We start from the raw sequence: 12049 nt of genomic DNA, 5'->3' as shown, positions 1-12049 counted from the left end.
GCTTGTGAAGTGCACAGAACATTTGCTAGCTAAACTTACCAGTTAATGAGGACCCCGATTTTCCCCTCACAGGATATGAGTAGCTTTCCTGGTATCTGTATTATACATACAGCCATTCACCATTTTAAAACTAAGGACTAGATGTACACCTTGCTGGGGTCATTTGACCCCAGTACTCTTTCCTGCCATGGCAGGCGGTCGGACTCGATGATCTCCTCAGGTCCCTTCCAACCCTAGAAACTATGAAACTATGACTATTTCTAGAACCATTAGTTCCTCTAAATTTGGAATAAACTAGGTATAGCCATCATGATGTATTAGATATATGTTCAAGAGACAGATGTGGACATATAAGCCAACTGTTGCATTCTCTCTCTCTCTCTCTTCCCATTTAATTTCTACCCATAAATAAAATATTTCCAAGATGGCCACTGTCTCATATCCACTGAGCCTACAACTACAGAATTTGTTTAAGTTCTCAGACTTCGAACAATGTATTTTGGTCAAAGTACTACATCTACTTCCAGGTCCTTTGGTTGAATAAATATGAAAGTTCAACTAAAATATAATACACATAACAGTGTGGAGGCTGCTGTCTACAAAAGTTCATGCCTCTCTGAACCAGGTAGTCTCTAAAGTAGAATCTTGCCCTGCCTTCTGCCTGACTTCAGATTAACACAGATAACACCTCTCTTTTTATAGAAGCATATCTCTTTCAGCAAGGTGTTTGCTGACTTCCCAGCTCAGAACTGAATCTCTGCTCGAAGAAAGGTTGTAACCTAGTACCTGGTTCATGGCACGGAAGAAATGAACTGGTCACTTCAGCCTACTCCTTAGTGGGAAGGAGTCTTTAGTAGATGAATAAATAGGGCTATTTGCTAGACATCTCAGAAGAGATGAAATGGGCACAAATACCAACAGCTTTTACTGCTGAAGGTGATCAGGGGAATCTGTTGTTGAAGAGATGCAGTATAAGCATGGGGGAGGCTAGAATTGCAGGCGCCTGTGCTGTACATTTTCTAGACTGAGATTAAGGAGGTACAATATTGCAGCTGTTGGTAATACTTTCTCAGCTGTACCCTACTTGCTTCTTTTTTTCAATGCAGCAAAAATACCCACCAGCATGGGCTGTAGACACTACCTGTGTATAATAGTAGCTCATATAGTGTCAGGAGGGGTCTCATACGTGATCGCTGACCTTAGAGCTGGAAAAGACCTACTGGGTCAATAAGGGCATATCCCCACACTCAGTGGTCAAAGTCAGGATGTTCCCTTTAAGTGTCCTAAAATTCAGTCCAGCTTTAGATGACTCATCTACACAGTTTAACAGAACTAAGTACAATATTTTGCTTTTGCAATCATACCATGAGGCATAGAAAAGCTTGCTGAAAGAAATCATTTTCCAGACACAGATTTCTTGTTTGCATCAGGCAAAAGCAAAGTTTTATTTGGGGGGGGGGGGGTTCTCACCAGAAGGTACATGATCAATCTCAGCAGAAATTAACTCAAATAAGTAATGATTGTGATTGGGTACAGACGACAGGACAGAATGGAATAAGCAAGTAGCACAATAGGGAGGAAAGTAGGCCAAAACTCTAATGGGCCCCATTGGACAAATGGCATCAGCATTACTGAAACGTTGGACGGAGTTTTTCTTCTTGCTCTTGGCATAGGTGTGCAGTAGAAGTTGTGAGTAGGCTCTTGCTTGGTCCATGGGTCTGCTCCATAGGTCTTGCCCCAGGGGATGCTGGTTTCTCAGATTAATCACAAATCTTTCTGCAGGGAACTGAGGAGAGATCAAAAAAATCCCAACTTGAATGTCATAAAATCAAATCCAACTCTCTTCCAGCATCAAGCAATGAGGTGTGCCCATGTCATAGACATGCTAGGATAGAATTGGGGGCTGGCAAGAGACACCCCAGGGCTGTAACTACAACCCATGCCCAAATTTTGTGGGAAATTAACAAACATGGGGGGGGGGGTTACCTACCAACTTTTATGACTTCACCCACTATTTATTTCCAAACTTTCTTCCAAATCCTTTCTCTCTCTCTTTTCCCTCTGTTTCTACATCTCTCCCTTTTTGTCCTATTTCTCTCTCTTCTCCCTCACTCTTCTCCCTCATTCCTCAAATTCATAACCAGAAAATCCCTGCTTAATGTAGCCTATTTTCTGGCAACTTTCTCAGTACCATACCATTCTAGTATCATCAGTTCATGCCAGACTGGCCAGTGCCCTCACAAACTACTTGGAAGAGTACAAGTAGCCTCCCTATGCCACCCAACAGAGGGTGCATTTGACAGGTTCTCTTCTGTCCTTGGTAAAAAGAAGAGGACTAAAGAAAACTTTCCCCTTATACAATACCACTGTTCGAACCTTGTATATCCACAGGTGGGCATGTGGAAGAAGAAGTGTAAGTATGGCAAGTTTTCACGATTCCTCCTCCTCCTCCGATTATTCCACCTGAAGTTTTACAAATTCCTCCTCCTCCACCAGAAGAGTGGATAATTCCTGATGAAATCCCTCCATGTTGGCTAATGGGATAAGGGAAGAATGGTTGGTGAAGACAACAACAAATACCTCTAGAACTGCATTGTGGGCTCATCAAAGCCTCAAACTTCTATGAAAGCTGAAATCAGTTGGGTAATTTCATGTTACAATTTTCTTCATTTTCAGTGCTGCCTTTGCACTCCCTGCTCCCCTTGGCCCTAGGAGTGGCAGAATACTGCAGTGAGTTCCCTTCCAAGAAAAGTTCCTGGTTAGCACAGGGTGGCATCCAATTCCTCTGCATGCCCAAGTAGCAGGGATGAGATTTAACTCAAGCTTTAGATGCTTTTTGTAGTCAAATCTCCCAACCTGCCATGAACTGCTATTGAGACCAAGGTGCTAACCAAATGGGGAAGATGACAGAACTCCCATAACCACCATATGGATTCCCCACCCAGAGTGTTTCCTTTGTGATTTATGTTCCCAGTTCTCACATTCCACAGCGTCATATACTAGTGTGCCACTTTACAGATCCCCTGCGGCATCTATAGGCTACCTAATTAACTCCCTTTGTCCTCCTTCCAGTAGACAGCAGTAAGTCTGAATCTCCTGCTCCAGCCGGCATTTGACATCCAGGAGGACCTTGTACTCTTGGTTCTGGCACTCGATTTCTGCCCGCAGCTCAGCCAACTGCTGCTCCACACAGATGATCTGGTTCTGTAACTCGGCAAGCTGGCTGTTGTAGCGACATTCAGTTTCAGCCAGAGAGGACTGCAGATTGTCCCTCTAAGAATTGACACAAACACACATAGGCACTAGAACCATGCGCTGAATTTAGCCCTTCAGGGATGCAAAAATTAAGATATTCCCCCATGCAACAGTAAAACTTCCCGATACCTGTAGAGAGCCAAGCTAGAACAGATCACCCACCATCCTAGGCATCCAGGCATGACTTGTTCATAGTTTGATGTAAATGGTCACCCCAGGACTTACCGTCCTAATGCTGGCCTCCAGCTCAATCTCCAGGGACTGTAGTTCACGTCTCAGTTCAGTGACTTGGCTGTTGCTACACTCTATCTCCTTACCACTTGTGATGACCTCCTGATTCACCTCCTCAATCTGAGAAGCACAAACCCAGAACAGAGATAATGAAAATCTTCCTTTTAAAAAAATAAAATACGAAGTAAGGTGAGTTTAGTGTTAATGGATGAGAATAGATAATTAACAAAAAATGTAAAATGAACAAAAGCAATGTGATTTATCTGCCTACTGGAACATAAACCTTGCTTGCAATTCTGTTGCTATTCAAACAATGCGCTGTGCAATTTATTAATCAGTCTCTTTTGTTATAATGGATGGTTCTCCATATCACTTCACCCACACACCTCAATGACAAGCAGCAAACCAAGAGACATGTGTGATATTCACTTAGGCCTCTGTGTCCTTTGCCACTTGATCAGACTGAATAATATTGACTAAAATTAGCACATTGTATTTAACATACCTTACATGCGTACCAATCCTCAACCTCTTTGCGGTTCTGCGCAATGATAGCTTCATACTGGCATCTCATGTCGTCCAAGATTTGCTTCAGATCTGGACCAGGGCAGGAATTGACCTCCACGTTGACATCTCCAGTCGACTGGTTCCTCAGACAATTCATCTCCTGCAAAGATAGATCCAGATCAAGATGTTTTTCAAAGCAAGTGGAGACAGTATGGTGCTGTTTTTTGTGACGTAAATCTAGTGAAGTTTAGGCTGAGGTCCACCTCTGGCATTCCCAGTTCCACTCGACAGTGCATTTTTTCCCACCATAAACCCAAGAGAGTGAGGCAGGTGTGGCTCACTTCCAACCTAAGCTCCACAGTGAGAAGCTCAAGACAAAGGGAGCTGGGAGTGCTTTTGACAAAAAGAATAGTTGATCTCAAGGAATTAAGGAGCTCCACCTAGGTACTGTGTTGCTTTCTGCCATGTAGCAGGCAGAAGAGGTGTGCTGTGGTAGCCAGCTTGCACATTACTCTCTTTCATAGGTTTTAATGGCGCATGTTGTCACCACAACTACTCTATTTGTCAGTGTCTTTTTTGTATACTGAATGCTGTCAGCCTGTTTCTACTACCAATTTTTTCTCTGAGGGAATCATACCGAATGAAAGAACTCTCTTTGACAAAAAGGTCATTTACTAGTCTACATTCATCACCCTATGTTGACTTTTTAAATATCTTTCTCCTTTCAAAAGAATACATGAAGTGTTGTGTGGGGTCAAACCAATGGTCTGCCTACCCCAGCATCCTGTTTTTGGCAGTGGCAAGTAGTATATGTTTTAGAGAGACAGTATATGAATAAGAAATATCCAGAATAATCCATTTTATGTCATATCCTTCCTGCCAATGGCCAAAACTTGCCTAGGGATGTCAGAGGATACATCCCTGACTGTTCTATTTAGTAGCTCTTAGTGGACCTGCTCTCCATGAATCTGTCCAATCTCTTTTTGAACCTGGGTTATATTAACTGCCTTTACAGACATCAATGACTGCCACAAGTTAATTATGCAACGTGTAAAAACATACTTCCTCTGGCTTGTTTTAAATCGGCCTCCTGACCATTTCAGTGGGTGCCTCCTTGTTCTAATCATTCTTAGTTTTGAAATGCAGCATTACATTTCAGTGGTTGGATGCGGAGATCCTAACTTACACTTCCTGAGGTTGCTGCTGACTTGAATGATCTTGAGCAAGTCATTTTACTTCTCTCTTCCTGCGATAACTTCACAATGGAGTGAATACGCCTACCTCCACAGGGATAGGGTTTTGTTAATGCTCATTAATTGCTGGTAAAATGTTTGGAGTTCTGCATTTGCTAAACTACAACCCATGCACAAGGAGTAACAATAAGAAAGATTATTGTTAACTAAAACAGTACCCTGAAGTTTTCTACTACTGTTCTAGTCAAACTACAATCGGACCTAGACAGGTTACAAGGGTGGCCAGATGAGAATAGGATGGGATTCAACACAGACAAGTGCAAAGTGATGCACCTGGGGAGGAACAACCGGCACCATACCTACAGGCTGGGGAACTCCCCTCTTGTCAGCACAAAGGCGGAAAGGGATCTGGGGGTCATCATTGACTCCAAGATGAACATGGGCCAGCAGTGTGGAGAGGCAGTAAGGAAGGCCAACCGCACCTTGTCATGCATCCACAGATGCATCTCGAGCAGGTCCAGGGGGGTGATCCTCCCCCTGTATGCGGCACTGGTTAGGCCACAGCTGGAGTATTGCGTCCAGTTCTGGGCACCGCACTTCAAGAGGGATGTCGACAGCATGGAGAGGGTCCAGAGGAGGCCACTCATATGATCAGGGGGCAGCAGGGCAGGCCCTATGAGGAGAGGCTACGGGACCTGAACCTGTTCAGCCTCCAAAAGAGAAGGCTGAGGGGGGATCTTGTGGCCTGTTATAAACTAGTCAGGGGGGATCAGCAGGCATTGGGGAAGTCACTGTTTCCCCGAGCGCCGCCAGGAGTGACCAGGAATAACGGTCACAAGCTGGCAGAGGGTAGGTTTAGGTTGGATATCAGGAGGCGCTACTTCACAGTCAGGGCGGCTAGGGTCTGGAACCAGCTTCCAAGAGAAGTGGTGCTGGTTCCTACCCCGGGGGTCTTTAAGAGGAGGTTAGATGAACATCTTGCTGGGGTCATTTGACCCCAGTACTCTTTCCTGCCATGGCAGGGGGTCGGACTAGATAATCTGCTCAGGTCCCTTCCAACCCTAGAAACTATGAAACTATGATTCTCTGCCTGATAAGGGCAGGATCCTACCTCCTCATGGTTCTTCTTCAGACAGCACAGCTCCTCCTTCAGGGCTTCAAGCTGTGCCTCCAGGTCAGATCTGCAGAGAGTCAACTGATCCAGGACTTGGCGTAAACCATTAATGTCAGCCTCCACACCCTGGCGAAGGGCCAGCTCAGTCTCATACCTAAACCATGGGCGAGAAAAAGGAAAAAGTTAGGGTTGCCAACCCTCCAAGATTGCTCTGGATCCTCCAGGACTTAGATATAAATCTCCAAGAGACTGCTAAGAATCACCCGGAGATAAATGATAGGGCATTCATTAAAATAAATATTAAATGTTGAATCCAATTTATACAGTAGTCATCCAGTGGATATTTAAAATGTAATAATAATGTGCATTTGTTAAAACCTGCAAAAATGCCATCTGTCCCAGCTTGAAACTCCTAATAATACCTCTTTGGAGAATTTCTTGTTTGAGTAGGATGTGGAGGAAAGGAGAGAAAATAAGAATGAGGGTTTGTATAGCATAGAGAAACACTCACTTCATTCGGAAGTCATCACCGGTCATCCGGCTGTTATCAGTGTCCAGAATGATCTTGTTGTTATCAACGGTGGCACACACAATCTGAAAGAGAACAGATTATGAAGTTTACAGTCCTGCAGACTACTCACTGTCTTTGGTTCAATGTCTCAACATAAATTTTGGCTACTGTTGCATTGCCCAGATTTTTCTTTCAGTTTATTTTCTGTTTCTTTTGGGGGGCATGGAATAAATTTATATTACTCCCTTATTTTTTACATTCATGCAAGAAGTAAGTACAGACAAGTTAAGTATCGAAGACAAGTTTGTGAAATGCAGTACATGAAATGAATTCATATGTAAAAATATTCTGATCCGGAGAAAATTGTAATTAAGGTAGGTGCTGGGTAGCACTATTTATAACAAGCCTCAAATTTGCAAGTACAGAACACACTTTTCATTTTAGAATTCATCATTTCAGGATATTAGTTATGTCCAGATGCTCTAATTGCCAATTTCCTGTTTCTTATGACCAGCTACTTGGCTTTTCTGAGCAGTCTGACTCCCCTACACTGCCTAAAACCTAATTTGGAATTACCTAATCAAAACTAATAAAAGCTAACCAGAAAATGTTATCCTTTAGGTTTCTTTTTTTAGAAGAGCAATAGTTCTTTATTCTGTATGGATGTGTACATTTTGTTGAAACAGAAATAAGATTTTAAACTAGAATTCTGGAAAACTCATGACAGCACTAAGTGCAGTGAAGCAGATAGCATACTCAATAAATTAATATCTCCATCAGTCTCTTTCTTGAGCATTAATTTATCAAAACAGCTTGAGACAAACTTCATTCAGAAGGACTTGCTTCAGAAGGACCAAGCAAAGATTGTTCCCTGTGCCTTAATAGAAATGTAATCATGAAAAAAAAAAAACATTTTCAGTGCATTTAACTTGCAATGAAGAGTTTTACACATGCAGTTTTCTTAGTATATATCTGCAAAGAGCACTGAAACAGTGAAATGTTGCTTCTGAATATCAATGTCAGGATTTGAATACAAACTCATGGAGAAGCCTTTACAGTAGTTGAAAAAAGGAGGTCCTACCTGGTTTTGAAGATCTTCTATTTCCCTGATGTAGCAGCTGTAGTCCCTTGGCTCACCTTGGTGGCCATGCTTGGCATACCAGTCCCGGATCCTGCACTCCAGTTCAGCATTCTCTTCCTCCAGGCATCTCACCTTGTCCAGGTAGGATGCCAGGCGGTCATTAAGGTTCTGCATGGTTATCTTTTCATCACAGCAGAAAAGTAGGCCATCACCCCCAGGGCCCCCAGAGCCTCCCCCAAGAACTATGCCTCCACCAAAGCCACCACCAAAGCCACCACCAAAACCACAATCAATGGGACCTCCAAAGCCACCAACACCCCCAGCACCACCGCCAGCACCAAAACCACCACCAGCCCCAAAGCCACCACCAACACAGGAGCTGCCACTGCTGAACCCAACTTTTCCTATATGGCATAGTCCTACAGTTCCCCCATAACTTCCACCAGCTAAACTACCAGAACTCATCCCTCCTCCATAACACCGTCCACCACCGAAACTCCTGGCAGAAAAACCTCTACTGCTGCCTATCCCTCCAGAGATGCTTTTTCCAGAAGAGACTGATGAAATCCTTGCTCCCCCACCGCCTCCACCAGTGCCATAGCTACCACCACTGCTCTTAGCTGAGCTAGAGACAGTAGTAACTGTTCTCTTGATTCCACAACTCATAGCCACAGCAATTAATTATCCAACCCAAACCCAAAAGCAAGAGGCAGAGCTTGATAGGGAATCAGACTGCAAATTATCTGCCCTTGTAGTTCTTCATTTATACCTTACACAGTGGGTGTCACAAGGAGGGTGTTTCTCCTTCCCATGGGACTGACTAGTCTTGCTGTTTCTGCCAAGAATAATTTCCCAAAGGCAGCTTCCCTCCAGAAATCCCAGTATACAAGAAAGATGCTTTACATATCAGCAATATTTTTTATGAATCATCAGCTTTTCTTTATGATGAAATCTTCACACTAACAACGAAAACAAGTGTCTGGAAGATACACTGGTTGATACAGGGATTCACTGGATTATAAAAGGAATAATTCTTTAGTTAGAGCTTGTTGAATCAACAAGTTCTTAACCTATTCTTAATTTATTTAAATTAATTTTGTTCCTGACAAACACTTTTTATATGAGGCGCTGGTATTGGGAAACACAAGATCAAAATGAATTAAGGGAAATTCAGTGTCATATTCTGGAGAAATTAAAAGTATGATGTAAATACTATGGAAGGATCTCAGATACTGTGGTATAAAAGTAAAGTCCATCCAATATCCCTATAATGGACCCTTGCTCCAAAATACTTCTAAAAATAAGGAGGTTTTCAAACCATGGGATAATCTCTAGAAGAAAATAGTGTCGGGGTTCCCAAACTGTGCTCTGTGGATCGGAGAGGAGAACTTGCTGGTGATCTGGCCAGAGCTAGCTGGTTAAAAGTTGCTGACTCCTCTTTCTCCTTGTTTTCAGTTGTCCAAGGACACCAAGATAAGCTAACACCTTATAATCTATTTCCTTAATGCTGCTTTTCAAGTAAAGTAAATGTTGTAGCTGCCACCTGGTTGTTGCATGATTTTGAGTGGAAACTGTCATAATCTCTGCAGTGGTGAGTGAGTTGATGTCTCCATGGACAACTTCCCTATTGATAATATGCTGCTTGGTATGAAAAGGTCTGGGAACCTCTGGCAAAGAAGACATAACATAAAAGTGGACTGTGGATCACACTAGAAGAGGAATGGTTGTAAAGCATTTCCCTTTTGTCTACAGGGCATGGACAAGATGTGACCTAAGAGAACTTTTCCGTTGCCAAAGAGTAAGACTCTGGGCTGAGGAAAGAAATTAGGCATAAAAAAAGCCTTCACAGTTCTGAACTAAAAAGGTCTTAATAGTAATTGGGGCCAGTACAGTCTGGTTGGCTCTGGGAACTTGGGCATTATTGCTGATACAATATACAGGCTAGAGCCGTCTGTGGATACTGGAAATGCCCAAAAGAGAGTTATTTTTGTTCAAAAGCTCATCTTAGTCCAGGAGAGTCTTTTCAGTACATACTGGTGCACACGTTCTCTTATGAATGGAAAGGTACAAGTTGCTATTACTGTAGTAGTCATTGGTCTCTGCCTCACATACACCCAAAAAGCACTGTACAGGAATACTTGTTAGGAGCCCTCATTTATATTGAGGGTGACATCTCACGGAGAAGAAAAGATGTCAGCTACCCTCTGGAGAGGTGTCCTCCTTGTCAATGAGTCAGAACCAGTTATAACCAGTCTAAACCAGTCTGCTTTAGAGTTCGTAATGACCTTCATGAGCTTTTGTTCCTAAGGTGCTGGCAGCCTGTACCTTCCGAATTAGGAGCAGTGGTTCACTCTAAAATGGGATCCTGAATTCACTGGTTTATGGTTTATGTTGCCTGAATGAGAAAGACTGTCTGTGCCTGTGTAGGAAAGGGAGGAGAGAGACAGAGATTTACCAGAGTGAGATAGAAGATGCTCCTGAAAGTGTTTACTGCTACACTCATCTAATTTTCCAGTTCCTGCTGGTAAGATTTCAGAAGAAATTACCCAAAACTGTCTCCAGAAAATATTGTTTCTGAAAGAGCAAACCTTCCTTTTCCTCTCTCTAAGGCATTGGTTTAAGGGACAAATGTGAAAACTTACCTCCCTGTGGCAAGGGAAAGTGTTTGCCTTCCTATCTTAGCAATTTCCTGAAGGACAGAAAGGATGGACCGTAGTCCACCAACATAAACTGGTCAATTGTAAGGGTTTAGGCACATTCAGTGGACACAGGTGAGGTTTCTATAAATATCCTTCCCACCCACCTCTGCCAGATGGCCTTACAAAATTGTCCATTTCATGTGCCTCATTTTTATTCCACTTGTTACTATTTCTGTTTATGTCATTTTTCTCTCTGGGAAGTGGGCGAACTGTTTTGCAAAACAAAATCAAATAAAATGAAACAATCTTACTAAACATTCCAAAATTGTCAAATAAGGTTTTTCACCTCTTTGATGTTTAATATTGTGCACACTTGGACCTCATCCAGACAAGCAGGGGCATGTGGCTTGTGGTGCCACAGCCCTCTTTGTGGCGCCACAAATCACATGTGTGGACTGTGAAAGCGTGCTCCACACTGCAAATTTGCTCCGCAGGGGCAAAATTTGCTACTGGAATTTCCTGGTAGCAAAAAAAAGCACTAGGGGGAAAAGTGTAGGGCATGCTACGATAGCGTTCCAGAACAAACTGAGGCTTGGTCCTCCAGTGAGACACTCTGGATGCCGGCCAGAGTATCTCTGTGCTCCATTTGTGTCCTGGCTGTTCCAGCACAGCAGGAGCCAGGAGGAGTTGGGCAAGGGCACTTTGTGTCCCACAACGAAGTGTTCATTCAGGGGCATGCGCTACAGTACAAAACAGTGGCACAAATTTGTGTTGCTACTACTTGTGCTGCTGCAAGTGCATACTGCTGCTCATCTAGACACAGTCTTGAGCTCTTTGGTGCCAGTCTGATACTAACCCAGAAACAATGAAAATCTCATAGCAATACCTATACTCATGGGATTTCCAACCCAAATTCTGCAGATGCAGGATATTTTCATTATACCAGAGAGGATCTTAGTAATGTTGCAGCCCATTCAGATGCATCTCTTCTCACATGTGCACAAGCTGACAGAGCAATCTCTCAGCAGCTGAGATTCAGAACACCTGCACATGTACCACAGTACTGGGATTGCTGAATTAATCAGAGTCTTTGTGGCATTACTTTTCTATTTTCCTTAAAACCTCAGACTAAAGATGGAGGGGACCTTTTACTGTCATGATCCCTCCTATCTCACACAGCCACATCATATAAGCCTATTTATTCAGAAGCTCATCAAGATCCATCTTAAACCTACTTAACCTTTCTGCCCTCACTACTCCAATTGAAAGGCTGTTCTGGAGCCTCTTTGCCCCATTTTACTGCCAGTTATACAGACCATACAGCTTTTACAGTATTCAATGACTGCATGCAAGCCATGGCTTGTATCAGACCTTTCAATGTCCTTTCCCCAACTTGGAGTACCATCTACCTGTCAACATCTCCTTTATGGTATGCATGAACAGAGGTCCATCAGTTGCACTTTGACTGTTTTAGCAAAACATTTGCAATTTTGCAATTACCTGAAAATTCCAATCCTT

At 43.0% G+C, this 12049-nt stretch overlaps 1 protein-coding gene across 4 annotated transcripts; it reads right to left on the bottom strand.

Annotated features, from left to right (window-relative positions):
- Positions 1 to 1478: 1478 nt before the first annotated feature.
- Positions 1479 to 8558, bottom strand: LOC149866903 (keratin, type I cytoskeletal 19-like). Of its 4 annotated transcripts, none has more exons than XM_090041188.1 (9): positions 8210 to 8558; positions 7893 to 8122; positions 6812 to 6894; positions 6298 to 6454; positions 3992 to 4153; positions 3481 to 3606; positions 3044 to 3273; positions 2377 to 2534; positions 1479 to 1786 (listed from the first exon to the last, which is right to left on the bottom strand). In XM_090041188.1, the coding sequence occupies exons 1-9, from the start codon at positions 8556 to 8558 to the stop codon at positions 1761 to 1763; spliced, it is 1521 nt and encodes a 506-aa protein (XP_089897314.1). In that variant the 3' UTR covers positions 1479 to 1760. The 4 variants fall into 4 exon arrangements, with proteins under 4 accessions (XP_089897314.1, XP_089897313.1, XP_089897315.1 ...); XM_090041187.1 differs by having other exon boundaries at positions 7893 to 8140; positions 8219 to 8558; XM_090041189.1 differs by having other exon boundaries at positions 8219 to 8558.
- Positions 8559 to 12049: the final 3491 nt, after the last annotated feature.

Source organism: Crocodylus siamensis, chromosome 4 (assembly GCF_052110815.1).
Source record: "Crocodylus siamensis isolate JL-2025a chromosome 4, ASM5211081v1, whole genome shotgun sequence".
Classification (NCBI taxonomy): Eukaryota; Metazoa; Chordata; order Crocodylia; family Crocodylidae; genus Crocodylus; species Crocodylus siamensis.
This window is presented reverse-complemented; position numbering and strand designations above follow the sequence as displayed.